The following is a 27,985-nucleotide window of genomic DNA, read 5'->3' as shown; positions in this document are numbered from 1 at the left end:
CTATGGAAAGGGCATGAAGAGTTCATGCATACTTTCTTTTTTATACTCATCCTGCCTTTGATGTATGTGCTTCTACCCAGGGTCCACTGCCTTTGAGAGATGATAATGGCATTGTCCTCCTGGGCGAAAGAGCTGCAAAATGTCGAGCATATGCCAAGGCCCTTCACTACAAGGAGCTGGAATTTCAAAAGGGTCCCACCCCGGCCATTCTGGAATCTCTCATCAGGTAGGACCACAACTGATGAGATGTCTGCTCTTGCATCAGTACCCAATTTAGGATACCATTAGGATGAATCTAGACAATTCTTAGGATTTCACACTCTGCCACAAGACTTCGTTGTGGGCTTACTAACTTGCTTACAGATGTACACTCCTAGCAGCCGAGTTCTGCCTTTCTGTTACACAGTTAAAATGATGATAGAGACTGTGGGAAGTTGTGCAGGAAAAAGTGGAGTCTTCTGATTTCTATCTCTCACCCTTCAAGTTCAGTATGGGATGTCATGGAGTGATTGTAAGTTAGATGAGAGAGATTTCTACACCTACATGTAAATAATTAAATTAAAATTACTTATCAAATTCTGCTCATCTAGCTTAAGTAGGTCTCATTCTTCATATATCAAATAGAAGATTTTATAACAAGAGTGTATTGTTTCCTGAGCTTTATCAACAGGAAAGATGGAAATACCTTTACAGGATTTGGTACTAAACTACATGTTTTAAAATGTGAATCTCAGTTTCCTATCACAGAAAAGTTAACTGCCATTTGAGATGGACAAATTGATTTTGGTTGAGGAAAAACTTCACTTTGTCTGTATGCAGTGAATTTTTCAGCCCTCCTACTTCCTTGGAGTTGCGCTTTCCTGTTTTTTCCCCTCTTTTATTCTTTCATCATTTGTCCTCTCTTGTTTTTCTGAGGAAAATATAGAATTCAGTGTATTCCCTTTCTTGGCTGCAATCACTTCTGCAGCTGTTTTTGTGTATCAAAAAGCAAGTTAAGGAGCAAAGACTTGAAATAAAGCAGGGTTAAAAATGAAAGACAATTTATTGGAGATGAAAAAGTTTAGAAACCTTTAAAAATCCATTTTATAGACCACAGTTAAAATAGTTCCAACTATAGTTCCACACTGTTGCCATTTACAGTATGAATAGTCAAACATATGTAAGACAATTCCCGAGACACCTTTCTCTTCCATTTCACACAAGACTGAACAATTTAAATTAGATTCAAACTCTCTTTAAGGTGAATAAAAATAGATATATTAACTATAACTATCTTTTCCAACATATTCAAACAGCTGTATGGCTACAGGAGGAGTCTCTTTTTTTAACTGTTACTTTTAACACTGTGTTATGTAAGGAAGAAACAGACTGATTTTTGACATAACATCTCTGGGTAACTTGTAACTGGGGTAGTTTTCAGAACAGATTTTAATATTCCTCAGCATGGTATGCCAGCAAACATTCCCTTATGTTTGAATAACTTTTGGCACTTAGGGATTCTCTGGTGTGTACTAGTGTTTTGCTCATGGATACAGTGGTTTTAAGTGTTGGAGTTGAGTTTTTTGGCTGGGTCTGGATTTTTTTGCTAACTTGCTGATCTCTCTTAGTCTTACTGACATACAGCACACTTACATTGTAACCTGAACATAGTTTTATGGCAGCCCAGAAAGTTGCTTTCTGGTTTATCAACCTTTAGGTGATCTGTGGATAGGAATAAGCACCACAGAGCATATGGGACAAATCCTTCCTCCAGGGTTACTATCTGCTGGGTGCAGCCCTCTGGGGACTTATTTGAGGCAGCAGCAGGAGATGGCAGTAAAACTTCAGGAGACAACCTAGGCAATACTAATTAATCCAAAACTGAGCTTGATTTTTTTTTTTTTTTTTTTTTTTTTTAATCCCCCCCCCCCCCCCCCGCCCCCGGGAAGGTAAGCTACTTACTATACACTAAAGAAAGGTGCATCAGGGGTGCTTCTGACTGATTCCTCTGGTTTGAAATGAGTATAATTTTTGTTGAGTCCCTCTTGGAAGGAGTTACTCAGCAATGCTTACTCTAGACCCTGAAAGAAAGGCAACAAGGAGGGTTTCTTTTTTCAGTCCCTGCCTGGCTGGTTAATACTAAGGCAACCCACTATTCACAATGCTGGTGAAAGCACACCAGTAGGTTTTCTGAAGGTGCTGTAAGTGCATTCTGTTCTAACCTATCCTAACACAGTATTTTTCCCTTTGGAAAGAGCCTTAGGAGGAAATAAGTTTGAGCCCTGATAACACTAGTGGCTGTGGCTGGCACTTACTGTGCCTTGGTGTTTGTGTGTGTGCGTAGCCAGTGTGTAGCTGTTGCGCATAGATGAAATGAACAATTATTTGGCTGATTTTGATCTGTCTGCTGCCCACCTTCTGTGCAGTGGCATCATGTAGCTGTACAATCAAATATTGGTTCCCTCTAAGGTTTGAAATCCTCTGGCCGGATCTTCATTTCCACTCTCTTCAACGAATAGGTTGATCCATGCCATCCATACCAGGTGATGCCATCCATGTTCTTGGTGTGTTCTCCTTTGCGGTAGTAAACCCCATTCAGATTGGAATCTGTGCAGCAGTTGTACCAATATCCACCTTTTCAAAAAACAAATGAATAGTTTCCTAGTGAGCCATTTAATACAAAACGTACCTGTTTTAAGTAATAATAATTATTGCTCATTCCTAAGGAGAGTGACCAGAATGCATCACTTAATCCCTGGAGCCTGTGGCCCTAATAGCTGGGATTGCAGATAAATTCAAAACTTTACATACTAAATGCACAAAGGCTTTACGGTTACATAGTCAAATTAGCCCAGTAGCTTTTCATTTAGTTGCTCACTCCTCTTAGAATATTTCCTTGACATGTTTCTGACTCTGAGAGTTAACATAGGAAATGAATTTGGGTTCTTAGCTTGGGCATCTTAAGGTGTTTGAAAGGTTTCTGGACTCTGCAAGTAAACTGTACTATTTTTAGACTGTTATCAACAATTTTATTTGCATGTTGCCTGAGGGCACAATGGGGAAATTAAGGATAAAGGGCAAAACAGAGTGAAGACAATTATCTTTGTGACAGAACTCATATAAAGACAATAAATTGAGTGAAGAGAGCAACCTCATTAGAGACTCTTTAATAGGAATAAAGATTAGAATTCAGGTTGAACCTTGAGGTGTGTGTAGGATAAGAATATAGGAGAATAATTAAAAGTCGCTAACACTAGAATTGAAACCTCATAAAAATATAAGAAAAAATAAAAGCCTTGTAGATATGCAGGAATAACTTCCTGCATCACTGAATTGAGATAGGCTGGCAGATTAGCAGATATGGATAATGGGCTGGGTAACAGTATGTGTAGATGAGAGCATACTCTAAATCATTTGAAGAGTACTGATGTCTATAATGTACAGTCTGGCTCTGTGTAAATCAGCTTTAACTGCCAGATTTCCCACATAGCATAAGTGTAAGTCCCAGAATGGGTCATCTCTCCCTTGATTTGCCATCCAGATACTTGGACAGAGGGAGTCTTGAGCTCTCTACAAATTACCCAGGCCACTCTTTCAGGACAGGAAGATTTTTTTTTTCTTTTTTTTTGTGGTTGTGTTTTACCTTTACGGAACTGGGCACAGTCATCCACGCACTTATCATTGTCCTTGTCCTTCGTGCTGAAGGCTGTGTTGTTGTGGTACCTCAGGGAGTCACGCCCTGTGTTGCCAGTGTAGTTTCCCACGAAAAGACGATAGCTATTTATTTCGTTGCTCAGGGTGAATTGCTTATATTGCGCATAGCGTATGTTGCCTTCCCAATCCTGCCACAGAACAATGAAGAAAAAAAAGGTCCAATTAGAAGTTATGAAAAGACTTCACCATCTATGGTTATATACAGTGCATGTTGCATATCTTTTCTCAGTCCTAGATTTTTCACAAGTTTTTTGCCATCTCAGACTGCAGAAACTTATCTGTCAAGGCAAAGAATCTTTCCAGAGCAAAGCATTGTATTTCCAAGTCTTAACTGTACTGGTATTAAACAATATGCATGGAAACCTGGTGTGCAGCTCTTGCATTCAACACCTTGTCTCCCTGTGCTGCCTCAAGTAATTTTTTTTCCTCTCTGAAACAGTGACTTTTAGATATAAAGCCTTTCAGCTCACTTTCTCCATTATACATATCCCATCCCTCAAAGTTATTGTACTAGCTATAAAGTAGTCTAAGTCAATCCAAAGCCTCTAGTGGACTGTAGAAATTGTTTTGGGTTAATACAATGCAAACTCTTTTGTACACAAGCTGGAAGGAAGTGCTGCAAAAGTCTTGGAGTCTTTAAAACTTTGTGGGCCATCTCTCTGAATCTTGAAATCTGAGGTGGTCAGCAGTTAAATCTCTGTCTGCAGTGGGTTCCATGGCATTTTCTAGAGCCCCATGCGTTCCCTAAGACATAGTCTGTATGCAGAGAGAAGGTTGTCCGACTGACTTTGCAGAGTGGAGAACGTAATTCTGTCTTGTCCTTGAATGTATCACTAGGTCTATCCTATCTCTTCTCCAATTAAAGCATGCAAATTCTTTGGGCCTCCTATATCAACAGGAGATGGTATCTGCTGCTAGAGAATCACTTTGCACAAAAAACCTTTTGCTGCTGAAATTAAGAGCTTATTAATTACCTCCAATTCCACTCGCAGAACAGTGGGGCGTCTTGAAAGTCGGTAGATATTTTCATTTCCCAGCCAAAAATCTCCACGAATATTGCCAAATCCTTCCCTGTATTGTTTCCAGTCCCTATTGAAAGATGTCAAACCAACTTTACGTCTTTGGATGATAGTCCAGCCGCCTCCATCTGTCTCCATGTCACAGAACACCTAGAACAGGAAAAAAGGCAGTATGCTTAGGAAGGTTCAGTTCTCGTAACACAAGCCAAGACATTGTTTCAGATTTCACAGCTTGAAGAAATTCCTATTTTGATTAAAAGTCTTGGAGAAAATTTGTTAAATGAACCCTTTTTCTTTTTTCCCTCTTAAATGTACACTTTTTCCTGCCTTGAAGTTTGCCTACATAAAGATGCTGATTCAAAGTGCAGGGTATCATAGCTCAGTATGTGCTCTTTTCATCTCTGATAGATAAGTATTTCTTGATTATATTTGAAAAGGCACGTAATATATATTGTGTACTTGACATCCTTACCTCCAGATCTGGACTCCCCAAAAATTCATCAGAAGGTAGCTTGTAAACACCAGAGATTCGGTAGTTCTTCTGGTAAAGGGATGAGCAGTCATAGACAGCGTCTACTTGAATCAGAACCAGAAAGTAAGAATCTGAACAGCAAGAACTCCCCTCTGTGATTTCTGTAAAGCTTAGTTTGTAATACAAGGAGTAATTAAATGAAGAAGACTTCCCACAAGTCTAACGTTTTCCTGAAATGCTTTAATTGTGATCAGCGCGTGCATTGGAAAAAGAGGTTGTAGCAGTAGGACTTTTTTTTTTCCCTTTCCTATCCAAAGAGACATCTCTACTTTCTTTTCACATTGCTACTCTGTGTGTCTGTGCTGGAAGGTAAAAAGGTACATATTTGCTGTGTCCTGTCCTGTCACCTCCAAATAATAAATGCTTATCTAATAGAATGGTTAGATCTGCTGCCAGATGCCTGTTTTGATTGTGAACTTGAACACGCTAGCCGAGTTTGTGGATGAGGCATATATGCTTAGCACTTCTTGCACTAGAGCCAGGGACAGAGATGGTGGCTTTTAGCTGTGGTCAATCTGTCAGTCTCTGCAAGCCTCCCTTCCTCCTGGTGTAGGAGCTGGCTTGAAGATGGTAAAATGCACAGCTGTTCTTCTGAGGAAGAGAAACTAGCTGAAGCAGGGCTTTATCCATTCTGACAGTTTTCAGTGGAGTACAGACTGAATGTCTCTTACCTGGTGAGGTGAGATGCATCTGTTTTAAATATCTTCTGGGTCAGTTTCTTCTGTGTGTTACTGTATTTTTTCCAAACCTTAACTACAGCTCCAAAGAGATTTTTTATGGTATAATTTTTGTTTAAGACCTACTGTAAACAGTGGTGTGTCAAAACCAGCCGTGTGGAACTTTTTGTAAGAAGAATTTAGTAAATAGATTTAGAAGTTTTTCCTTCAAATTTAAAAAAAAGATATCCAAATGAAGTCTTTTGGCAAACCCGGTCATCCCAGACAACAGCAGTTTCTTTTTAAGGAAGTTTTAAACTTGTTGCAGTGAATTTCATTTTAAGAGAAAAGTCAACAAAATTTACACTTTCTTCTGGAAGTGGCTTTGCAGGTAGCTGACCTACAAAATGCACCTGCATTCCGTGTTTAGTACAGGCCTGTGCAATGACTGCATGCAGTGAAATTTTCCCTCAGGGAAAAGAGAATTTTGAACAATTTAACTGTGTTCTGGCTAGGCTTATATCACAGTTTGCATCTTGCATCATCTACAGCCTTGAATTTTTGAGAATTATCATTCAAATAATGAATCACTCTTTTACTTGAGTTCAGAGATAGTCATAAAGATACAATTACAAATCTCCAGTAATGCTTGGAGAGCACTTCTAATTGTTTTACCAACTTGTAGTCCCCTGTCAGCACAGTGAACTCAGAGACTATTACTGCCAGAGCCATTCCCTGACAGAGCCAGCTCCCTTTCTTTTTGGATTGGTGCTGTAGTGCTCAGAAAATGAAATATTAGGCTGAGTTTCTCCCTGTACAAATACAGTACCTGTTGAGTTTTTCCACTCCCTGATAACAGACCTACAGATATTAAAATACAGCTGGTTCTTTGGACTTCTGACAGATGAATTCAAGCTATTTTTTTCAGGAACTCAGTACTTACAGAAGTACTTTAAGCAGAAGTATTCAGTATGCATACTTGCTAATCACGTTAGTGGGACATGCTAGCATTAAGAACTAGTCATTAGTTCATTCTGTGCATTAAGAGGTGTATCTGGGAGCTTGGTGACTCCCTCCTTACCAGCTGAAGTTTGTGTGACCGTCTGAGCTGCCTGGAGTTGCATGATATCTATCTGGTTGTTCATTTCGGAGTATTTGCTCTCAGCATCAATGAGGCGGGACTCCATCTGCTTGGTGCTCCCTTCCAGCTCCATCACCTGCATGACCACGTTCACCCAGTCACCTTCCTGCTTCTTGCTCAGCTCCTGCAGCATTCTGCTCAGGTTGGCTACCTGCAACTTGAGCTCCTTAATCTCATCGCAGCAGCCTGTCATCTTGGACTGTGCATTCCCATTGATTGTTCTCCTTTTAGGAGGCTTCTGCAGCAGTGCTGGATAGATTGCCACAGACACAGTGACAATGCAGAGCCATGCCAGCTGAGCAGTGGATCTTGCTGGCATTTTTGCTTACAGCAACAGAAAACTTCCAGCTGACTGCGGGTAGGCTGAATGCAGCTGGGGTAGGTATGAAATTTTCTGCAAGTGCTACAGCAGACTGATACCTAGCTTTCTTCCAATGAAGTGAGTCTCCGAAGGTGGAGCCTGAAGAAGTAGCTTTTTTTCAGACCCCTCCTGTCAGAGTCTATGCACTTTGGAAGTCTGTCTCAAAGCATCTTATATACTATTCTTCTGTTTACCTCCACCCTCCTGAAGCTATGAAGAGTTTTCTGGCCCCTCCCAGTTCATCTGTTCATATCAGGTGTCTACAGGGTGAAATTGGAACAGGTTTCAGCCAGGAAAGGTTGGGAAGAGCAGGAGAGACTTCACTCAGTTCTGTTTTGAAGGGGTGTGGGAGAGAGCTCGGAAATGAGGAGAGTTTCCAGCAATTATTGCCTATTGGATTGTAGCCCTCTTGGTGACTAGTTCTGGCACTCCAATAACGTAAAAGCGTTAGAGGTCCGGAATGTGAAAGGGCTGTCCAAACAGGATGAGTTTATAAAAGTTCAAAGAAGGTAACTCCGTAGTAGGCAGCCCTAGCTGCAACAAGTCCTACTAATATATTCCCCAGAAGCTGTAGGGGGTAACTCTGCTGTATTTCTTAATTTAGGTAATATTTTAGAAAATTCATCAGTTCAGCATCTAACCCTCCTCTCTCAGGACACTGGTGCCTCTGCACTTCGTTTTGTAGGATTCAGTGCTGTTCTTTTTAGAGATGGAATATCTCAGGGTGGGATGGAAAGAAGCCTGCAAAATATGTAAGTCAAAAGCTATGCCTCTGTACTCATAGTGGACAAGCAAAAGGACATTAAGTAATGCTGAAAGACAGTCTAGTTAAGATTGACAAGAGATGGGTTTTACAGGGCATGTGATCTAACTCTAGTATCATCGAGGCCAGTTTATTAACAGGGTTTTAAGAGAGGAAAATCTGTGGGTAATTAAAATGTCCACAGTTAGATAAAATGGAGATTTAAGAATAAATCTTAAATCTTCAGACATTCGGAGGTTAAGGAGCAGCTCACTGAGATAGCAACTTCCAGTTTTCTCTTTTATATCTTTTAGCAATTCAAAAGTTGATTATAGCTGTTTGATCCCAAAGTAGAACTGTTTCAGCAGCGGCGCAACCTTTTGCAAAAGGTCTGCAACTGTTGTTCTAGATCCTTACGCATAAGTTGTTTCTCCACAGGCCAGCTGCTCTGTAATTGCCTGACATGTGGGTTCTTGCATCTTCCTGCAAAGTTTCTGATTGTGGTAACTGGCAGAGATAAGATGCAAATAGAGGAGTAAATGATTTATGTATCTGCTCCTGGGGTAAATGCCATGAAAGCTTCTTGGTGTCCAAGAAAACAAAAGAAAGCTAATCTTGCTTGTTTTACAAAGAAAATTAGGACAAACCCAACTGAGACATACTATCCTATCTAGACTTCTTTTGCTGATCCAAAGTGGCTGCTGGATTTCTGCTTAATTAGAAAAGATTAGAAAAGCCTTGCTGATCTGATACACACTTTTAGAGAAATAGGAAGCACAATTTCTTGTTGGTGCAGTTTCTCTTCCTCCTTAGCTTTGTTACACTTGCTGCTAAATGCTTTGTTTCTGACTCCGGTTTGCACCACAGCTGGCTAATCTGCAGAACAGCATTGAGAGACCCCACAGGGTGCAAAGATTTAGGAAGATGAAAGCATCAAAGCACTGAAGGGGCAGAATATGAATACATATGTTTCATAAACCTGAATTTTCTTAGAGGAGGAAGAGGGGATCTTTTGAAGGAGGTCGGCAGTGTGTGAGCGTCTTGAGTTTCATTGTGGGTGGCTGCCTGTGTGCTGTATTTCAGACAGAAACCTCTGTAGTCCGTAGCATCAGCTGGTGAGGCTACTGTGTGGTATTGGTGACCTGACATATTACCAGAGATATGCAAGTACAATTTGATTAAAATACTGAGGATACCTCCACAGCAGACCGTAGGCTTCAGTCACGTTTTTGTCATGGACATTCCAGAAACCTTCCATAGCAAAATTGCTTTTTATACTTCAGACCAGAAAGTGCCACTGCACATAGATGAAAGCCTGACCTTTTTGTTCTGCCTCTAATCCTGTCTGAGCCCTCTTCCAGCTGGAGCTTCTGTCATTCCCAGGGGCAAATTCTTCTCAGGCTTCCTCTGATGAGAAACATGTTTTTGTTGAAGTTGGAATAAAGAATAGGACAGTCCACACTCTGGCTTCTCTGCCCCAAAAAGCCACTCTACTGACACCCCCATTGTGTTACACAGGACTTTGATCCATTCTGCTCTCACTCACCATAACTCTTCTGTCTTGTGCAGTCTGAATTTCACACACACTCACATCATGAGGGGCAGATGTGGAAGAGGGGAGCCACTTGTAGGTCCATACATTTCCTCTTGATACAAATTCTGGAAGGATCCGAGATTCAGCCAAACTCTGTTGCACACAGATGTTACAAAAGAGTGCAGAAGGGCCTCCGAATCCCCTCTCTAAACTGGAGTATTTAATTGGAAATGAGACAGCTAGGGTTTTATTTTGGGTTCAGCCTCTGATTTGCGTATCCTACTGCAAGCCATCTTTTTCTTGTGTATTTTGATTTTACCTGTTTTAAAACACAGATAATACTTTTTTGTTCTCTCACTTTATTCTGAGGGGGTGACAACAGACATATTATGCAGGAATGGAAAAGAGCACAAATCTTCCCATCTGTCATTACTTTTGAGGAAGCATTAAGAGAGATTTGGGCAGACAGATCTCTCTTGGCAGAGACCTTAGCTTTAATGGAATTTGACTACTTTATGAGTATTTGAAAGATGAATCTTTCCCTGTTGCATGGAGAACTGAGTATAGTCACTTAAGCAGCAATAGCTACTGATGCTAGTCATTGCCAGATTAGGTCAGCTGTAGAAGTTGACAGTCTGTAGGAAACTCTTCCATTGTTATGTACTAGTGTCCTTACAACTTGAATTCAGGATCCTGTTCTCTTTTTGGAAAGAGGCATAGTTTTGGGCATAGCTAGAGAGAAACTAGTTGTGTGATTACTGAATGGGTCCTAGTCCTATTTTTTTTCCCCCAATACTGATAGAGAAATTGAGTATCATTTGGTCTGAAATCCATTGCCCTAGTTTCCCTCCATTATATTTTGTATGTGAAAATATTCTGCTACGTGATAGCTAAAAGGATGAAATCTAAAGTCAAGAGCATGAGGCAAATTCTTTTTGACTTTGGTAATGATGTATGTTTGAAATGGTTGGGAGAATTGAGTCTAAACATGGTTGCAGTTAATATGTACCCTATGCTTATAATGTTGGTTGATGTTACCAAATTCAAGTATATTAGTATTACTTGATTAGAACCAGATATCTCTTGTAGCTGGAGGGCCAGATTAAATCAGAGGTGGGTTTAAATGACTGCCTTGTCTGGGAAGCTGTTCTGGCAGGTGTATGTGAAGCTGAGACAAGAAGAAGAGCTCAGTGCCCTGTGGCTATTTATTTGGTAGCCAGTCATTGCAAAACCCTTAATAGGCATCCGGCAAATGCTTAGAATCTAGCATTCCTGGTGCTTGCTGAGATGGCAGAGGCTCTCATCAGCGCTCTCCTGGCTGATCACAGGAGTCCATGCTTTGTCGAAGCTCTGTGGAATACTGCTTTCCCCTCCCAGGAACCGTGAAACTGTTCACCTCTGGCTTTGGAGATGCTCATAAATGTTCTAACATTCGTTCTGCTATAGCTTTACAGTAATGACTAAATCCCTAGTAAAGACAAAATAAAATTGTCTTCTGCAAATACTTATTGTAAATCTCTGAAGTTATATAGGAACAGGTAGAACAAATGAGAGGGCCTGATGAGAAACAAAACACTGATACTTCCTACAATTATTTGTGATTTCTTTTTTTATATAATGTATCACTTCTTTGCATAACCAATACACAAAGACTCTGGCTCTGTTTCACCTTTTTCTGCTATCATCTTCCTTGGCAATGTTTTCCTTCTCTGCCTTCACTGAATCTGGTTAATAAAGAATAGGTGATAGAAAACTTTTTGCAGTCTGAGCAGCAGGGTGGGCTAAGAATTTTATTGTAACAGTTTTTACTGCTTTTCCTTTCAAATCTCATGAAAGTTTTTATTCAATTTGCAAGCATTTATATCAAGAGTGGAAATTTGGCCAGTTTTAATGCCTGTGAGCAAGGTGGTACACCCTTGCTGTGAAAGGCTGAAGGGGCTGCCACCCTGGCCTCTAAGCTGTCACTCATCACAACTGTTTATTGAAAACAGCTCTTTGCTGGTATTGGTTTCTCAAACGTATTTGTTCCCAGCATGGGAATAATTTTTAGTGGCATGATGGAAATGCATTGGGCTTTGGAGTTGTTCTGGGGGCAATTAGTAGTTTTCTGAGGTTTACTGAATCAAGGACTCAGAGATGCCTGAAAACAAATAAACTGTAAAACTGGGAAAACAGGCCAACACAGCCAGTTCCTTGTGCCAGAGGATTATCTGTTCCCCAGAGTATCCACAGAGGAGCAGTGCCTTCCACTTCTAATCCCAGAAGCAAGCTCTCAGCACTTCTTCAGAAGGAAAAACAGGCTTGACTTAGGTTGGTAGAATCTGTGACATAGAGGAGCTTTTTAAACAAACTTGGGGAGACTAAAAAAAAAGTTTGGCTTCTTGACTAGACTTTGCACACAAGCTGCTTTATTGGAAAAACAAGGTTTCTCTACCAAGTTTTGAGATGTTTTCCGGCAATAGGGAATGTGTGTGTGCCCTCACAGATAGGCTTGGGATCTCCTGAAAAGGCTCTGTTAAAAGAAAGTTTTTCATTTTTATGGAAAGGTAGGTAAGGGTCTAGTCTTTTACTTCTGAGTTCTTGAAGATTTAATATCTTTTGAGTGACAGAGAATATTGTGAGACACCCTCAAAGATAATGGAAGACTGGAAAGCTCCCAGGACTGTATGAAAGAGAATATTTCTGGTAAACATTAGACATCTATGCCTGGGGTTTGTGGAGGAGAAAAGTCCATCACTTGAGCACTCTTCCTACTGAAGGCAGTAAAGTTGGTTTTCATTTCCAGTTCATGTCTGATTTCTGTTTAAATAGCCTTTATAATATACAAACAATAGGAGTATATTTCTCTTAAATAGTGTTCTTTTTTTGTGATTCTAGCTTAGCGTGCTAGTGATTCTAGCTTAGCGTGCTACATTTTAGTCCTTTGCACATCTAACCTTTCACTACTAATAAAATTCAAAGATCTAAAATTTTTGACCAAGATTTTTATATCAGGGAGTTTGCCAAGGGTAGTCACTTTGTTCAATTACTGTCATTCCATCCCTACAAATTTTTTTCATTAGGTGGCTTGTCACTTTTTAATATCCCACTCGTCATGATCAAGTGCTACAAACAGGTTGGGGTTGGGCAGGAGGATTGGATATTAGCCTGGCTACAGTATAGTTATTCATTAATAAACAGGGGGGGAAATTATCTATAATCTTGACTTTAACTGTCTTCTCACAAAGCTTTCTGTGCCAGTCTCATTTCCTTACCCAGCTGCCCATTACAGCTGCTGAAGATTGTGTACTTGGAATATAGGAATTAGTGCTTTTCTAAATGTGATTGACATCAATTTTAATTCTACTGTGCTGCATTATGTAATTATGCAGTGAGTCCAGGTGAGCCAAACTCATACAAAACTTCATTGATGAAAATCAGTTTTACAACTAAGTAATCCTCATTCTGAAGGAAAATACAAGGACGGTAATGTTGCTTTGTTGTTTCTTCTAATCACTTTGTTTATTGCATAAAATGTGAAATAAAATGGTGGGTATTAAACAGTGAAATTATTACATTAGTTCAAACTATATCAAAATCTTGTTGATATGACTTAGGCAATCTTGTTATTTCTGTGGACTCCCATTTTAAGAGTCTACCTGCAAACATGAGGACAGCTCTGTCTTGAAATAGTTTCAGAAGATTTTATGTACATGTGGCATTTGAAAAATATAATTTTGCAATATTTTACTTGAGCATTAATACTGGAAAACTGCCAGTCCAGCATAGCTGAATACTTAGGCCTTTCCTGAAAGATGGCATATGTAACCTATGACCTACCAAACTTATACTTAAAAACTTTCAAGTAAGGAGATAGAGTAGTCATCTTTTATGGCCTGCTTCTGAGCCTTCAAGTAAAGTAGGTGGTAGTGGTGGCTTTTTTCTAGCTTCTAAACTAAAAGGAACAGATAAATATGTTCTACTTTCAGTGGATGTGGAGAACAATTGATCTTCACCTTAATATTAAACTTCATAGTATCCTGAATTGGGAACAACAGGAAGGACACAACCCAGTAAACAAAGACTTAAGTTACAGTCTGCTGAGTTAGCCAGCAGCATTGTTTCTATCTTGAGAGATGTTTACCCACCTCTCCTTTAATCAAGAAAGATTTTGTAGTTATCTTTTTCCAGATACAAGGAGAAATCTATCCCCCTGATTCTAATCCGGTAAACTGCCGTGATTTCCAGCAGCAACACTGTGACTAAAACCCCCTGGCAACTCTGCCTGGCTGGAATATTAGTCCTTCAGGGCCTTGTCTGTGTGCCTGGATGCTTTTGGGTAGTGGTGTTCATTCTGTCCAGGCTCCAGCACAATAACTAGAAAACAGCTACGTAGTGCTGTTAAAAAAATTTAAGATGATTCTGCCTGGGCACAGACCTCATCAGATCTGCAGGGAGAGAGGCAATGCCTTAATGGTAGGAAGGTGAAAGGGTAGGGAAGCACAGAATGCCACAATTTCTAAATATGTGTATTGAATGTGTTAACAGGAGTCCGTGTGGAAATGTTTTTACAAAAGAAGTACAATCTTCAGGCCCACTCTCAGAGAATTTGTATGCAGAGAGTTGTGGGTCTGTTGAAAATACATTCCAGTCAGCTGTGGTAGTAGTGATTTTTGGGAACTGTCAATATACTTCCAACACTCAGAGCATGCTGAATCCAGCAGATGAGAAAAAGCAGAAATCTGAGGTCTTTCAAAACAAACAACCTCCAAAACACAAGATCAGAACTCAATCCACAAACAGCTGTGTTTCCCTTAGCCTGTAAAACTGAATAGCAAAATGATGCAGTGATTACCAAGATTTTATTACTCTGAAGAAATACATCAGTGAATGTTCAGCCATATTAATACAGCCTGCTTTGATGCATGACTCTTGCTTTGGAGGGATTTTTGTACAACTGACAGTTGTATTTCTCTGTTTAGCTCTATTTCTGCCAAAGCAGTGAATGTTGTTGCTCCCCTCTCCCCCCATTTTGTGTATATGCTATTTTAATGTGATATGTCAAAACATGAAATAATTGACAGGAGACTTCCCAGTCAGTGCCTTATCCTAGTCCACGAAATTACCTATCTTTACTCACTGTGTGGGCTAGATCATTTGTTACAAGAGAGTAATTTATGATTAATAATGACAAGGCAGTATTATATCTACTGCTGCGTATTCTTTTAAATCAAAGTCCTTCTCCTTCCTCTTCCCTTCTTTCCCCTCCCTTTGCTTAAACCTAGCCATAGACAGCTTTGAAACATTTAATTCTAATTTGGACAGCCAAGAAATACGAAACAAAAAAAAAGAGTAATTGAGTGCACCAGGCACCATCAGCAAAAGAGCAGTGTTAATTGTTGAAGAATAAAAGATAATGGCCAATTTTGTCAGGAAGCATTGACAAGAAAGATAAGTTGGAAGTAATTAACTGTCTGACATGCTGAAGTGATGTGTCTGCCAGTGGCTCTAAATCGTCGGGATATGAGATGTGACAGCCATTTATCACTTTTAGGAGGCACTGCTGCATAGCTTTCACTTGGGAAGCATGGAAGTAGTATGTTCTTTGACTATCTTGCTAAAAAAAGGCATGCATGTATTTCAAGTGCTTCCCATTTTTGGGTGCCTGTCTTGAACTGTGATTATGGTGCATTCATAGCCTGACTAAATCTGATTTGAGCTCAAGCCATTCTGAGGTCCTCTTTCCAAGAGTATTTTACTTCACCTTCCCAGATATGCAGAGTGTGTCTAGGAGCTTGGTTCTTTAGTTGTCAGGAAACTTCCACAGACAGAAGAAATAAAGCACCCATTTGAAAATTTTCTCTCTTTTGTCTGTTTAGAGTACTACCTTTAATACTATAGATTTCCTTGTCTCTTACTGATCAACAGGCCTCTCATGGAGGGAAGAATACGCAATCATTCTGATGATAGCAGACAAGAAGGGACATTTCTGAAAGCTGCCTGTATCTGTTGCAGTATATTCAAATACCATTGAAAGTCTCTTTACGTTGCTCTCAGTTGACATGTTTTGTTAGGTTATGCTGTTTCCATTCCAAATGTTAACTAGTATTAATACTGGACTGTAGCGTGCGTTGTAGCATGCTCAGGTGTTGTGACGTTGCTTTGAACAACTTGCACTTCTTGTTCTCCAGCACCACTAGGGAAAGAGGAGAGCAATGAGCCAGAGACTGTAAATAAGCTTTATAAAATAACAGGAGCTTTATAAAAAGTTTATTTCCTCATTACATTGGGGTTTAGCAAAAGCACTGATCACCAAGCACCAATGTGCAGACAGAGCTATTCCTGATAGTAAGATTAGGAAAACAATGTGAAATAGAAATTATTTAAGAGAATAGCCGTAGATGATGTTGCTGAACTGGAGAACCAGGCTCGTGAGTAGCCCATTTGCTTGTGCTTCACAAAATTCAGCTGCCCTTGCAAATCAGGGTGCCTCACTGGTACAGAATGAGGACTGGTTGTGATGGCAGGAGTTTCTGGCATGTTCTTGAAAACCAGAGAGAGAAGAGCACCAGCACTGGTTAGTACCAGTGCAGGGGCATTATATAAAACATGAAACTGAAAGTAGGGTTGCAAGCTTTTTGTGTGTGTTCCTGGTGACATTTGTCAACTGTTCTAATGATTGTCTCCTGGATCATTAAAATCTCTACTCTGATTTTTAAAGGAATGGGCGGTCTGCTTAAGAGAAAGGGGAAAGATTCAGAACTGTAAAGCTCTTAAGTGTAGCTGTTTGAGAAATTATGGCTTTCAAACTATTGGCAGCTGTTCTTCTCCCTGTGCAGGCTGCTATTTAGAATTGATAATCATATAGAACACTGTTTCATGTAACAAATCTTGAGAATATGTGCAGAGAATATGTGTGCACCTATTGTTTTGCAAATATGTAATCACTGTGTGTCTTATGTAGTCTAATCATTCACTTGAAAGTTTTAAAGAAAAAGGAGGGTGTTCCATTGGTATTTCTAAACGATAGGATAGAGCTTGGTATTATCAAGCAGAAGCTCATACCAGCCCCTAATAATTGCCAACTGTGTTAAATGGTCTTTCTCTTCCTACCTTTTCAGTATTAACAATAAACTGCAACAGCCAGAAGCAGCTGCTGGGGTACTGGAATATGCCATGAAGCACTTTGGGGAGCTGGTGAGTCCTGCTGGATAACTTTTCTTCATGTCTTATGTTTTCATGTTTCTTGGAGGTTTTTTTGATGTCTTTGTGCGTGTGGTATATGGTGGTGGTGTGTTTTTTCAATCATATTGAGGTTTGATCCCTGCCCATAATACTGCCCCGTTCATACGGAAGGTGCCTTGCTGCCTATGGGGGTGCTCTGCATACAGCTAGGATAGCTGCGGAAGGCTGCAAGAACCTGACTTGGAGGAGACTTTAGCAGTATTGTTGACACTAAATGCAGCTGTGGGGAACTAGCAACTTTACAAAATAAGTCATTTTATTTAGAAGATAGGAAGGGAGGGAGTAAGTTCCTGTTCTAAGCTTTAAATGCTTGAGGGTTTTTGAGAAACTGCATCAACACCTTCCAGGTAAGGATTTAATGGAAGTTGTGCCTCTAGCCTCACTCATCCAGGAGGCACATGAACCTGTCGGAGAGTTCACAGATATTATTTAGAACAGCAGATTAGCTATTCCCTTACAATTTTTACTGCTCACAGAAATAAAATAATCTCATTCTGCATCTGTTCTGGGTCTTTCTCTGCATGACTTACCTTTCTTCCTCTCTTCTTTTTTATAAGCATTTAATTTGTATTCAGAAACTAAAGCATTTATGCTCTGCTGCCAAGTCTACTCTGTTAAAAAGATGATTTTTTCAATGATAATTCCTGCAGTGCCTTAGGGTGATTGGGAAAAGGAAGGCAGCCCCAGAAGCACAGTAGATTCACCTCTTTCATTAGGAATCACTAGAAAGTGGGAACAGGTATAAGCGCAAAATGGTGGAATTCTTTTGGTGCAGGATTATGTGTGGTTTTGACCTAGGCTGGAAAAAAAGTCCTTTCTGGGAGAAGGACTTCAGAACATCTTTGCAGGTTCTTATGGTTCTTTGGGTGGCTAGAGCAGAGCTCTGTTACCTGATTCTGACCTCACTCTTTAGCAGTAATGTAGTTCTAGCAGTAAATGTAGTTCAAAACACAGAGTTTGCCAGAATAGGCAGTGAAAAGAAATGAAGAGGAGCTGTGAGGTCTACTTTCAGGAACTTACTTGAAATATTATGACTGAGCGGAGAAGTTAAAAGGCTGGTGTATAAAAGTGGAGGACCTGGCATGCAGAACATGGTTTATACTGACCCTGCCCACAGGGCTGGGAAAAGAATCTATTCTGCAGCCTATGTCAAGACATGAGCTGCCAAGGACTGAGCAGAAAAACATTGGCAGAGATAAGTATGGAAAAAATATTAAGGCATTTTATTTCTTGAAAATTAGAAACAAAATCTCGAAACAAAGGCTGAAGAAAAGTTTGTGCAGCTGATAAGGATCATTGCTTGGCTTACTTTTAAAGTCTTTGTTACAAACCACAGCCTTTACTTGTGAGGGCTGTGATTAGACCCCAACATCATACTACCTGCTGTATTAAAAAATGGCCTAGCAATAGCCAGACACATAGTGTACTGTTTGTTTTGGTTTTTTTTTTTCCAGTTAGTCACTCCATTCCCAAACACAGGACTGTTCTTGTTTAAATGCAAGCATGTGCAATAATGGGAAGTGAATATTTTATAGGTTTACCCTTTTTCCTATTCCACTCACTCCCCCTCTCCAAAAAGAAAAGCACCAGCTACTGAGCTAGTATTTCAGTGTCACTGAATAGGGGTTGACTGATACCTCTGGTAAACCTGAATTCATTTCTGTGCAGGTTAAGCAATACTCAGGATTCCTGTTTTTGCACTAGCTCAAGGCTTTTCTCTGTATTGTAGAATTCCATGAGGATATTTAGAATGAAAAAAGGGCTAAGTGAACACCACAGACACAGATTTTTTCAGGAAAATATAGAATATCTCTAATATAGAATGGGGAATGTTAATCCCACTGTTAATTCTGATTTTTTTTTTTTTTTCCCCCCTGTAGGAAATTCAAGCTACCTGGTATGAAAAGCTTCATGAATGGGAAGATGCCCTGGTGGCCTATGACAAAAAGATGGACACAAACAAAGATGATCCTGAGCTGATGCTAGGGCGGATGCGTTGCTTGGAAGCACTTGGTGAATGGTAAGAGGGGAATACCTGAAGACTGAGGAAAATGGTGCTTTTAAAAATGGTGCCTAACTCTTCTCTGGATGCTGTCATCCAGGTGAAATTTTTTTTGCGTGAATTCCTGTTTACTCCTGCTTGCTTAATAGCTTGAGTATTTCCAGTGACTTCTCACTTTGTTCATTGAAGTCAGAATTGGTAATAACATCTCTAAGTCTTTTGGGATGGGCCATCTAATAAGTTAAGGTCTCTCTGAAAGAGAATCTGCAGTCTTATGATCAGATCAATTCATTTGTAACAGGAGGAAATTGTAAATAGAGGGGACCTCTCCAGAAAAATTAACTGAGCAGCACTTGTCAAAAACAATCATAAAAGGAGCTTGTTGTGGCCTTCCTTTTTAAACTCTGATTAAAACATGAGAGATTTCTGTATTTGTTCATGGTCAGACCTATGCCTATCCAGAATGCATGGTCTTTTGCACAAGTGAAATTGTCTGCTTCCCAATAGTCACCTGGATGTAAGATTATGCCAAATAAATTACTCCCACTTTAAAACCCTTTTGCCCATCCTGTAGATGGCTGACTTTTTCATTATTACTCTTTTTTTAGCATTCATTAAGCATTGTCTTTGTGGACATTTGGTATTTCAAACTCTGTGTTAAATATGTGTTGTCAACATGTAACTGATTAGAGTCAGTTTTTGTGAGAGAGTGAGCTGGTAGGGACTTAAAACTTTCTAGTTAACTGGGGGCTTTTCTTTTTCTCTCTGTTCACTTCAATTCAAAGAAGATAATTGGAGAAGGCATCCTGTGCACTGTAGCATGCAGTTCTACCCAGGGGCATATGTGATTTGGTCCAGGTTCCGCCTTTCTACTGAACTTTTCATGTCACTAGAGCTCTCTCCTGATGGGTCCTGACGTGAACCCATGGGATGGCACAGAGTAAGGAGATTCCTCTTCACTAAAGTCATTTTACTGTTAGAGAAACAGAGCTGTTTTGAGAAACCTAATTCTGACAGCATTTTTCTGCCCTTTTTGTTTCTAGATGAGGGTGAGGCATACTGGGCTTAGCTTTTTTCAGTAGGAAAAGTAGATTTCTCCCTCCCTCCTGCAGGACATGTATTTGTGTAAAGCATCCTCTCTGAACCTCCTACTTCACATATCAGTGACAAATATGTTACAAAAGGATGCTTTTCTTCTGTTGGAGCTAGCTATTACGCATCTATTGATAGTCTGCAGTGATGAGAGCAATCACAATCTCACAAAGATCTGTGTGCTTGCTGTTGTGTCTCTGTCTGCCAGATGTTTTTTCAAATTGAGATGTGCCTTTGCAAAGTGCTGTCTGCTACCTTGCAACTGACTATAGAGACATGCTGAGACTGAGGATCCCATGGTTTGACTGCTGATATTCTTCAGGAGTGTTCAACTTGATTATTTGTGTTGCTGGAATCTGCTTGGCAAAATATGACAGTTAATCTAGAACTGATATTATGCAGCATCATTATCTCAGTACTCTGTGCAGTGACGTTTTGAAAGTACAGCCAAAATATTCTTAGCCATTTGTATCCTGATGTAGTTATGTCTGCAAGAGCCATACTACTTTATTAGCATCTATGAGGTCCCGATTTACTGCTATTGCTAGGTTTGGCTTGGGTTTTCATTTGTTTTGAGGTGGTTTTATTTTCTCCTGGACCGTTAAGCTGTCAGAATGACTGTCTTGCCCGTGGCAACCCATCGGTTCTGTTTGACTAACTCCCCTTCCTTTTGGGAGGGGAGAGGATGACAGTCGCGAAGGCAAGTTGGCCTCCCTCACAGTTGGCAGCTATTCCACTGCTACAGAGTATCCAGCCTGAGAAATTCTGGAACTGCAACACCCACAGTAATTGGTTTGATTAATGGAGCATTCACAGTTGATTTAAAAGAAATAATATGAAAAATCCTGATGCTTCCTCTCCACTGGAGACGAAAGATTCAGATCCCCTCTGAGATCTTGCCATGACAAGTCTTCATACTAGGTTACAGCAGCATTGATTCTCTAGTCTCTGTCTTCAAACTTGACGATGTTTTTATCCAAAATATTTGATAGCAGGAGCCATGCACAAGCTATTCAGATCTTATGTTTCTTATACTGACACCTGCAAAAAATTTTAAGCATCTCTTTTTTGGTGGTGGTTTGCTGTTTTGTTTTTTTTTCTCGAGAATGTTTTTTTTTCTGTATTTGTAGACTGGAGTTGACAGTTCAGTTCTTAAAGCAGGCGTTACTAACTGCTGAGGAACAAATGCAAACTTTTGCCTGGATTTGTGTTTTCACAGCATAGAGTGCCTTTAAAATATTTTCTGATGATAGGGTATTTGTCATCAGACTAGCACGCCTGAGTTGGCCAGAGAAGAAGAATTTTATTCGCCACTCTGTATAGGAAGAATGATGGAACTGGTTGTCATCTTATCTGTGGGAAGTAGTTGTTTAACAAGGCAGAATTCTTAGAAGAGGCTTTTTGCTGATCCGAAATTGTGGGTTTTTCTTAGGGGGCAGCTCCACCAGCAATGCTGTGAAAAGTGGACACAGGTCAATGATGAAACTCAAGCGAAGATGGCTAGGATGGCTGCTGCTGCTGCCTGGGGTCTAGGTAATGTATCCTTGTGTGGTAGTATATGGCACCCCACAGTGTGGAAGCACAGATAGTTTTAACTTTACATTACACACAGCTCAGACTTGAAATCAGATTAATAGAATTTAGAGTTGTGGCAGACTCTTATTTACAAACTAGAACTATCTGTTGAGCAATTTGATAGCTTGTGTCTGCTGAGTAGACAATCTGAAGTGAAGTAAATCTATAAATGGTCCAAATATCCATTATACTGATAGCCAGATATTTACTAGAGAAGCTTATAAATCACTTGCTGACTGTCAGCCTTTGCTGAGAAAAATTAATCTTTTGCTTTTGGACACTAATTCATTCAAATGTTCTGAAAATGTCAGCACTTCAACTTTTTCATCACAAGGATTGCAAAAACCTTTTCCGTGAGGATAACAATTTGTCTAGAAGAAAAATGCCTGTGTTTTTGCTTGTTTACAACTGTGTATGTATATATACAGTTTATGCGTACGTATACATGCAGTTTCTGTATATAACACAGACTGTCCCTGCCAAAGACAAGCTGTTGGAGAGCCGACTTCAGTGTACAAGTGCCCCACAGTATTTGGGCCTAGTCGCTGATGTCCAAGTACTGTAACATAGTTCTGTTCTTAACTTGCAGCGAGGGCTGTTGTGTTACTGAGGATGTCTGTGTCTCTGCAGGGCAGTGGGATAGCATGGAAGAGTACACCTGCATGATCCCAAGGGACACCCATGATGGTGCTTTCTACAGGGCTGTACTGGCTCTTCATCAAGACCTTTTCTCACTGGCTCAGCAGGTAATTATCGTCCTTGCTGGCTTCCCAAAACCTAGTTTAAGATGAGCTAGCCTATATTGCTGCATGGAAAGACATGCCGTTTTAAAGCAGTTGCCTATAACCTATGAATTGCCCAATAACCTTTTCCATTGATGTATTCGATCTTGGTGTCTGAGCTTATCTTGGATTTTCAGAAACACAGCAGTGAATATATGTACAGATAGTAGTGGTCCAGTGCTGTATAGTGTAAGAATGCCTTAGTCATTCTTAGGCTTCTTTACTTTTATGTCTGTTTTCTAGACAGACAGTACATAAGGATTATCTCAGCAGAGGTGCCATTTTACAAGGCAGTGCTTGGTAAAAGGCATTCATGGCATAAGACACACATAAGATTCTTCATGGGTGTTCTGTCCACCTCTCTCTGTGCAGTTTTTGCAGTGAAGTGCTCATATATATCATGTACCAGAACTTTTTCTCTTAAGTTTTCTAGTAGCAGCAGTAAATCTTAAATCTTTGAGATGAGGAATCAAGGCAAGGAATGAGCCTATTAAACAAAGCCATATTGGTGTGCTTGTTTGTCACAGAGGTGATTTGCAGAGTGACTTTTTCCCCTCTGTGGATGTGAAGCTTGTTGTTTACTTTCCAAGGAAGCTCAAGTACCACTTCTCAGAATTCTGTGCTGGCTTGCCAACTTAGATAAAGGAGTAATTCTGTCTGCTCTGTCAAAACCTGTACATAGATTTTTTTGGGTGATGTGCACAGTAAAATTAGCCAGGCATTCAAGGGAGTAGAGTTTGTGATTAACCTTTAACTTTTTGAACAGAAAAAACTATAGATGAGAGATTATATAATGACTGGAACCAGAGCAGGATTTATTTCATGCTTGAAGAGCATGTCTTAGTTGGAGGAAGAGAAATGGAATTTGCTGTCCTGTAAAATTCATAAAAACCCATTGGGTTATGTAAAACAGTGAAAGCTATTTTCTATCATTGTATATTATCAAGAGACATTTCTTGAGGCTTTTTTGTAACAGATTCTCTTGCACTAAAATGTAAACTTCTCTTTTCCTCTATAAATGTTATTAGTGATGATCTCTACAATGATGGTAGGATTAGAAATACCGCAAATTTTGATTTAGTAGAAAGACAGACTTCAGAGTGTGCGGGTGATAAATGAAGGCCGCTTGACTACTCCTCTACCTGCGCATGGACACTGTTTTTTTGTCAATTCTTTCTATTGATAACATCCTTTCCTGGTTCTTGTTGGAGAATGGGAGCAATGCCAGCTTTGTTCATGGGAAGGAACAGATGAATAGCAGTTCCGACAGTTGACTCCAGATAAAACATACCACCTTTGCCCCAATATCTTGTTCTATTTCAGTGCATTGACAAAGCCAGAGATCTGCTAGATGCTGAGCTGACTGCCATGGCAGGAGAGAGCTACAGTCGAGCCTATGGGGTAAGTGTCTAACACTCAGCCTTTGTTCTCCTCATTGCTGCTTCAGACTGTCTCTAAAAGTTGCGTAAAACATCTGAGTAGCACTTGTATCAAACATAAGACCTGTGTAGGCCCACAAGCTAAATGGCTCTTGTCTGATAAGAAATATAACTTTGTAAGAGCAGCTTTGGGACAAATTAAGTGAGGTGAGGTCCCCCTGCCTCAAAAGAAATAAGAACTGACATTTTAGGAAGTTTGAATCAGCAGATCATCTAGATACCAGTATATAGCAGTGAGTCCTTTACCTGCTGGGCAGCCTGTGTACTTAAGATTTTAATGCCAAAATACTGTTCCTTAATTATAGATTTGTTCTGTAGTGATTGGGATGGAATGTGATTGTTTCCTTCAGGCTATGGTATCCTGCCAGATGCTGTCAGAGCTGGAAGAGGTTATCCAGTATAAACTTGTACCAGAACGCCGTGAGATCATCCGCCAGATCTGGTGGGAAAGACTGCAGGTACATCTATGTAAAGATCAAGGACAGAGATGCTGATGTTCTGGCACGAACAGCTTCCTTTCGAGTCAGTGTAATGGCTCAGCAAATCTTTCCATTTCTCTTTCTATCCCAACAGCATATTTGCTTACATGGCTGCATGCTTTCTGTCTCCTTTGTGTTGGTCCTGGTTGTTTCAAGTTTGTTTTTTTTCTTGGGGTTTTTTTTTTTTGCTTAATGTTCTCAAAGTGTCTACTGATGTAACACTTCAGTAGGGTGATTTAAGCCTTGAAATAGGTGTGTACGGACTGGAGATGCTAGCAACATTTCCAAGGCTACTTATTTCAGTGTTGGATCGCACCTGGAAATACTTTTTTGGATAAGGCTAGTTTGAACTTCTTACCTGCCTGGCTGCATTTTAAGAAGTGAATTCTCTCACAGTGCTGGAAAACTGGACAGAGAATTCACATACTTGTAAAAAACTGTCCTGTTTCTTTTTGACCTCTTACAAGAACATTTCTGATTGGTGGCAATTAGAGACATGGCTTAGTGGTGGACTTGGCAGTGTTAGGTTTATGGTTGGACTCAATGATCTTAAATGTCTTTTCCAACCTAAATGATTCTATGATTCTGTGATGAGCCTTGTCTTCTTAAGAGACCTTTAGCAATGCTGCTTTTCCTGTATTTAAAGAGAAGCTTCTGCCTTTCTTACTCTAAACAACAAAAATCCAAAGCACCTTTGAAGATTTAAATCAGCCAAATATTTCCTTACAAGAGGCATCCCTACAGTGAAAGTGAACATCATCAGATGAAGTAGTACATACAGGAATACTGTTTAAAGAGGTGATTCCCACAAGAGAAGGAAAAAAAAAAAAAGCATAGGGTAAAATGCTCTCGTTATACCAAATTTTGATACACTGCCCAGAGGAAGAATTTCTCCCTATGCAGAGTTTTTCACTGTGGCTGCTATATTTGCCTCTGCTGCTGCATAGTTTTTAGCTGTTTGGGAAACTGTGACAAAGCTTTTAGTCTCTCATCTGCATTCCTGTCTGGAAAAGCTCAGGACCATTCCACTGGGGTGGAGAAGCTGAGAGTGACAGGAAGTGTAATGTCTGAATACAGCTGTTTTTAGTCCTGAAAGCAGTACATGCAGTTCTTGCACATTTTATAGCTGCTTTTTAATAATTTTTAAATGCCTATTGGATGAGGTTTGAGTGTTAGGGAACAATTGCCTAACTTCCCAGCCCTCAGTTTTGGGGAAAAAGGGAAAGAAGTAAATGCTTTGGTGCTAAGGTGCTTGCTGCCATTGAAAATTCTTCTGTTTACCACAAAACTAAGTCTAAGTTGTCTCTGGGTCAATACAAACTTCAGAGCATCACTGTTACCCTGAAGTACTTGGCCACTACAATAAGCACCATGTATTTGCTTGTTACTGTCCCTTCCACAATTCTACTTCTCTGTAGCATCCTTGAACTTCTGAAATACAGACTCATTCTGCTCTGACTGACAATGTTTTGCCTCTTCCTTCAGACAGACAAGAACCAGACAATGCTTGCACAAGCAGCATAGCAGTTGGAGCTGCAGTTTCTGGCAGAATATCAGTTCAGTCATGCCAGCCTCTAAAAGCAATACATGCAAGGAGAAGAAAAAGGGCAATAACAAAAATATCATTGCAACCATTTGGTTTTGTATCATCTCCATCTTGAGACTTGTCACTGTTTAAACCAAAAATAGGTTTTAAAACTAGGTTGAGAAGGGTTATAAAACTCTGACTCGTTTTGGAATTGCACAGAGTTTTCCTAATTTTTGGATGCATTTCTGCTTTAGAACCTTTTTCTCCTTTTTCCATTAGAGGAGTATCATTAGACTGCAAACACTGAGCTGGCTGCAGAGAATAAGAGTCAAGGACTTGAACTTCTTCACGCATTGCAGTATTAAAGAAATAGCCAGCTAGTTTGTAATGTCGACCTGCTGTGAATTATGGGTATTGAAGTCTCTTCATCTTGGGAAAAGTCCCTTCAGATTCTGAATTTAAGCTCTGTGGAGTAGATTGGAGATAAGACTAACAAGTTCTCTCTTCCTTTTTCTCTCAGGGCTGTCAACGAATTGTGGAAGACTGGCAAAGAATATTGATGGTCCGATCTCTTGTTGTGAATCCTCATGAGGACATGAGAACTTGGCTCAAGTATGCCAGCTTGTGTGGCAAGAGTGGGAGACTGGTGAGCATTATCAAGCTCTACCCTCTATAGATGGTTTTTAGATGATTGGCTTTGTTATGCTGCTTCAACCTTGGGCAATGAAAGTATTTGGAAATGCTCGAGTGGGATGGGCTCTCCCCTGAGAAGGACACTGGTCAGAAATTGTTGTAACCAGTGTAGAGTTCATGCTTCTAGCCAAGTTTCTTTTTGTGGGGCTAGTTGTGGGACCTGAGAGCCTCAGAGCCAATTTTTTGTTACATTCTACACCTGGAAGTTCTTGTGCGGCACTGGTAATTATTAATAACAGCTCTCTCTGCTAAAGTACTCTGTCAAATCTAGAATGTGATGTTGTTATTGTTGAACATTACAATCCTATTTCAACATTTACCACAAGATTTATTACCAAAAATAATTGAAACAGAGACTTCACACTCTCTGCTGGCTTCTGAAATGGGAATCTAACGCTCTCATTCCAATGAAGACGTATGGTTTATCATGTGGTTTTCTTACGAGTCCAGGGAGTGGTAATAAGGCTGCTATGTCTGTGTTTTATCTGGAGGGTCAGAGGTGTTTTTTCATAGCCGGCAATTCTGCAGCCAGTATGAAACGGGGATAAGAATGAGCTTGTTTTAACCTGCTTTTTCTCTTTGCAACTTTCTCCAGGCTTTGGCCCATAAGACACTTGTCCTGCTTTTGGGAGTAGATCCATCTCGACAGCTGGATCACCCGCTGCCAACAGTACATCCCCAAGTGACTTACGCATACATGAAACACATGTGGAAGAGCGCCCGTAAGGTACATAAGAACATAGTACTCTATGTTTCATTGCTCAGGTTTTGTGTGGTGGCATGCACGTTAGCTCTTCAAAATCCCCACAGTACAAAGTCAAGACTGAAGGTTTTCTTTTTGCTCACCTAAAATCCCTTTCCTTGTTGTTATTCAGAAGATAAACTTTTGAAATTTACCTTTACAACTCTGTAGTGACAGAGAAGGCCTGGCCCTAATTTTATTTCCTACGTGGAAAGATTATTTTTGCTAAATCAGGTACCTAAGGGATGCAGCCAAGATTAATGGTCAATAGTAGCTCTTCTGCCCTCACCAGGATTTTACTGTGTAGGCTTGGTACTTGACTTTTTGTCCACTGTTCTGATTGCCAGGTCTCTGCACTGTACCTATGGACAGGGTTACATGCTGAAAGAGTAACGGTTTTTTATTACCAGTTTTAGAAAAATATCCTGAACGGTTTGTACCTAGTTGCTGAGCAGAACTGACTTTTATTAAGGACATTATTGAGAATTTCTAACTGAAAGACAGCTGAAAAGTACATAGGGTTTTGTCATGGGAACGATTTGGCTCCAAAGAGCCTAGGGTGAATGTTTTTGACATTGCAACACAGGGAGAATTTACATAATCAAATCCAATAAGCTCCAGACTGGATAACTTATCTTTTTTTTAATATACATTAAAGCCTCCATTTATTCTCATATTCTGCCACATCTTTTTTATTTTTCCTGTCTTTGGGATTGCCAGCACTGGAGCAGAGCCATTGCTATGGGAACGT

At 40.0% G+C, this 27,985-nt stretch overlaps 2 protein-coding genes across 8 annotated transcripts in view; one reads left to right on the top strand and one right to left on the bottom strand.

Moving 5' to 3' along the window:
• The window catches only part of MTOR (mechanistic target of rapamycin kinase), a 66,805-nt gene that overhangs the window by 19,836 nt on the left and 18,984 nt on the right, over positions 1–27,985 (top strand). For all 6 annotated transcript variants that reach the window (XM_074892547.1, XM_074892546.1, XM_074892545.1 and 3 more), the window contains 9 exons: positions 81–226; positions 16,779–16,854; positions 18,783–18,922; positions 21,429–21,529; positions 22,202–22,317; positions 23,677–23,754; positions 24,143–24,250; positions 26,320–26,445; positions 27,088–27,219. In XM_074892547.1, coding sequence (XP_074748648.1) covers positions 81–226; positions 16,779–16,854; positions 18,783–18,922; positions 21,429–21,529; positions 22,202–22,317; positions 23,677–23,754; positions 24,143–24,250; positions 26,320–26,445; positions 27,088–27,219 — 1,023 coding nt within the window. The remainder of the gene's footprint in view (positions 1–80; positions 227–16,778; positions 16,855–18,782; positions 18,923–21,428; positions 21,530–22,201; positions 22,318–23,676; positions 23,755–24,142; positions 24,251–26,319; positions 26,446–27,087; positions 27,220–27,985) is intronic.
• On the bottom strand, positions 1,030–7,413 carry ANGPTL7 (angiopoietin like 7). 2 transcript variants are annotated; one of them, XM_074892809.1, is made up of 5 exons: positions 6,982–7,413; positions 5,185–5,288; positions 4,668–4,862; positions 3,623–3,821; positions 1,030–2,613 (listed from the first exon to the last, which is right to left on the bottom strand). In XM_074892809.1, exons 1-5 carry the CDS (start codon positions 7,358–7,360, stop codon positions 2,444–2,446), a joined length of 1,047 nt encoding a protein of 348 aa, XP_074748910.1. In that variant the 5' UTR covers positions 7,361–7,413; the 3' UTR covers positions 1,030–2,443. The 2 variants fall into 2 exon arrangements, with proteins under 2 accessions (XP_074748910.1, XP_074748911.1); XM_074892810.1 differs by having other exon boundaries at positions 5,185–5,285.

Source organism: Strix uralensis, chromosome 23 (assembly GCF_047716275.1).
Source record: "Strix uralensis isolate ZFMK-TIS-50842 chromosome 23, bStrUra1, whole genome shotgun sequence".
Classification (NCBI taxonomy): domain Eukaryota; kingdom Metazoa; phylum Chordata; class Aves; order Strigiformes; family Strigidae; genus Strix; species Strix uralensis.
Note: the sequence above shows the minus strand (reverse complement) of the source record. Positions and strands in the feature narration are given on the sequence as shown.

Coding starts and splice junctions, on each gene's coding strand:
- ANGPTL7 (XM_074892809.1), bottom strand. CDS start 7,360: ATGCCAGCAAGATCCACTGCTCAGCTGGCATGGCTCTGCATTGTCACT. Junction 5,289..6,981: donor GGTCACACAAACTTCAGCTG/GTAAGGAGGGAG, acceptor TTCTGATTCAAG/TAGACGCTGTCTATGACTGC. Junction 2,614..3,622: donor CTGTGCCCAGTTCCGTAAAG/GTAAAACACAAC, acceptor TTTTTTGAAAAG/GTGGATATTGGTACAACTGC.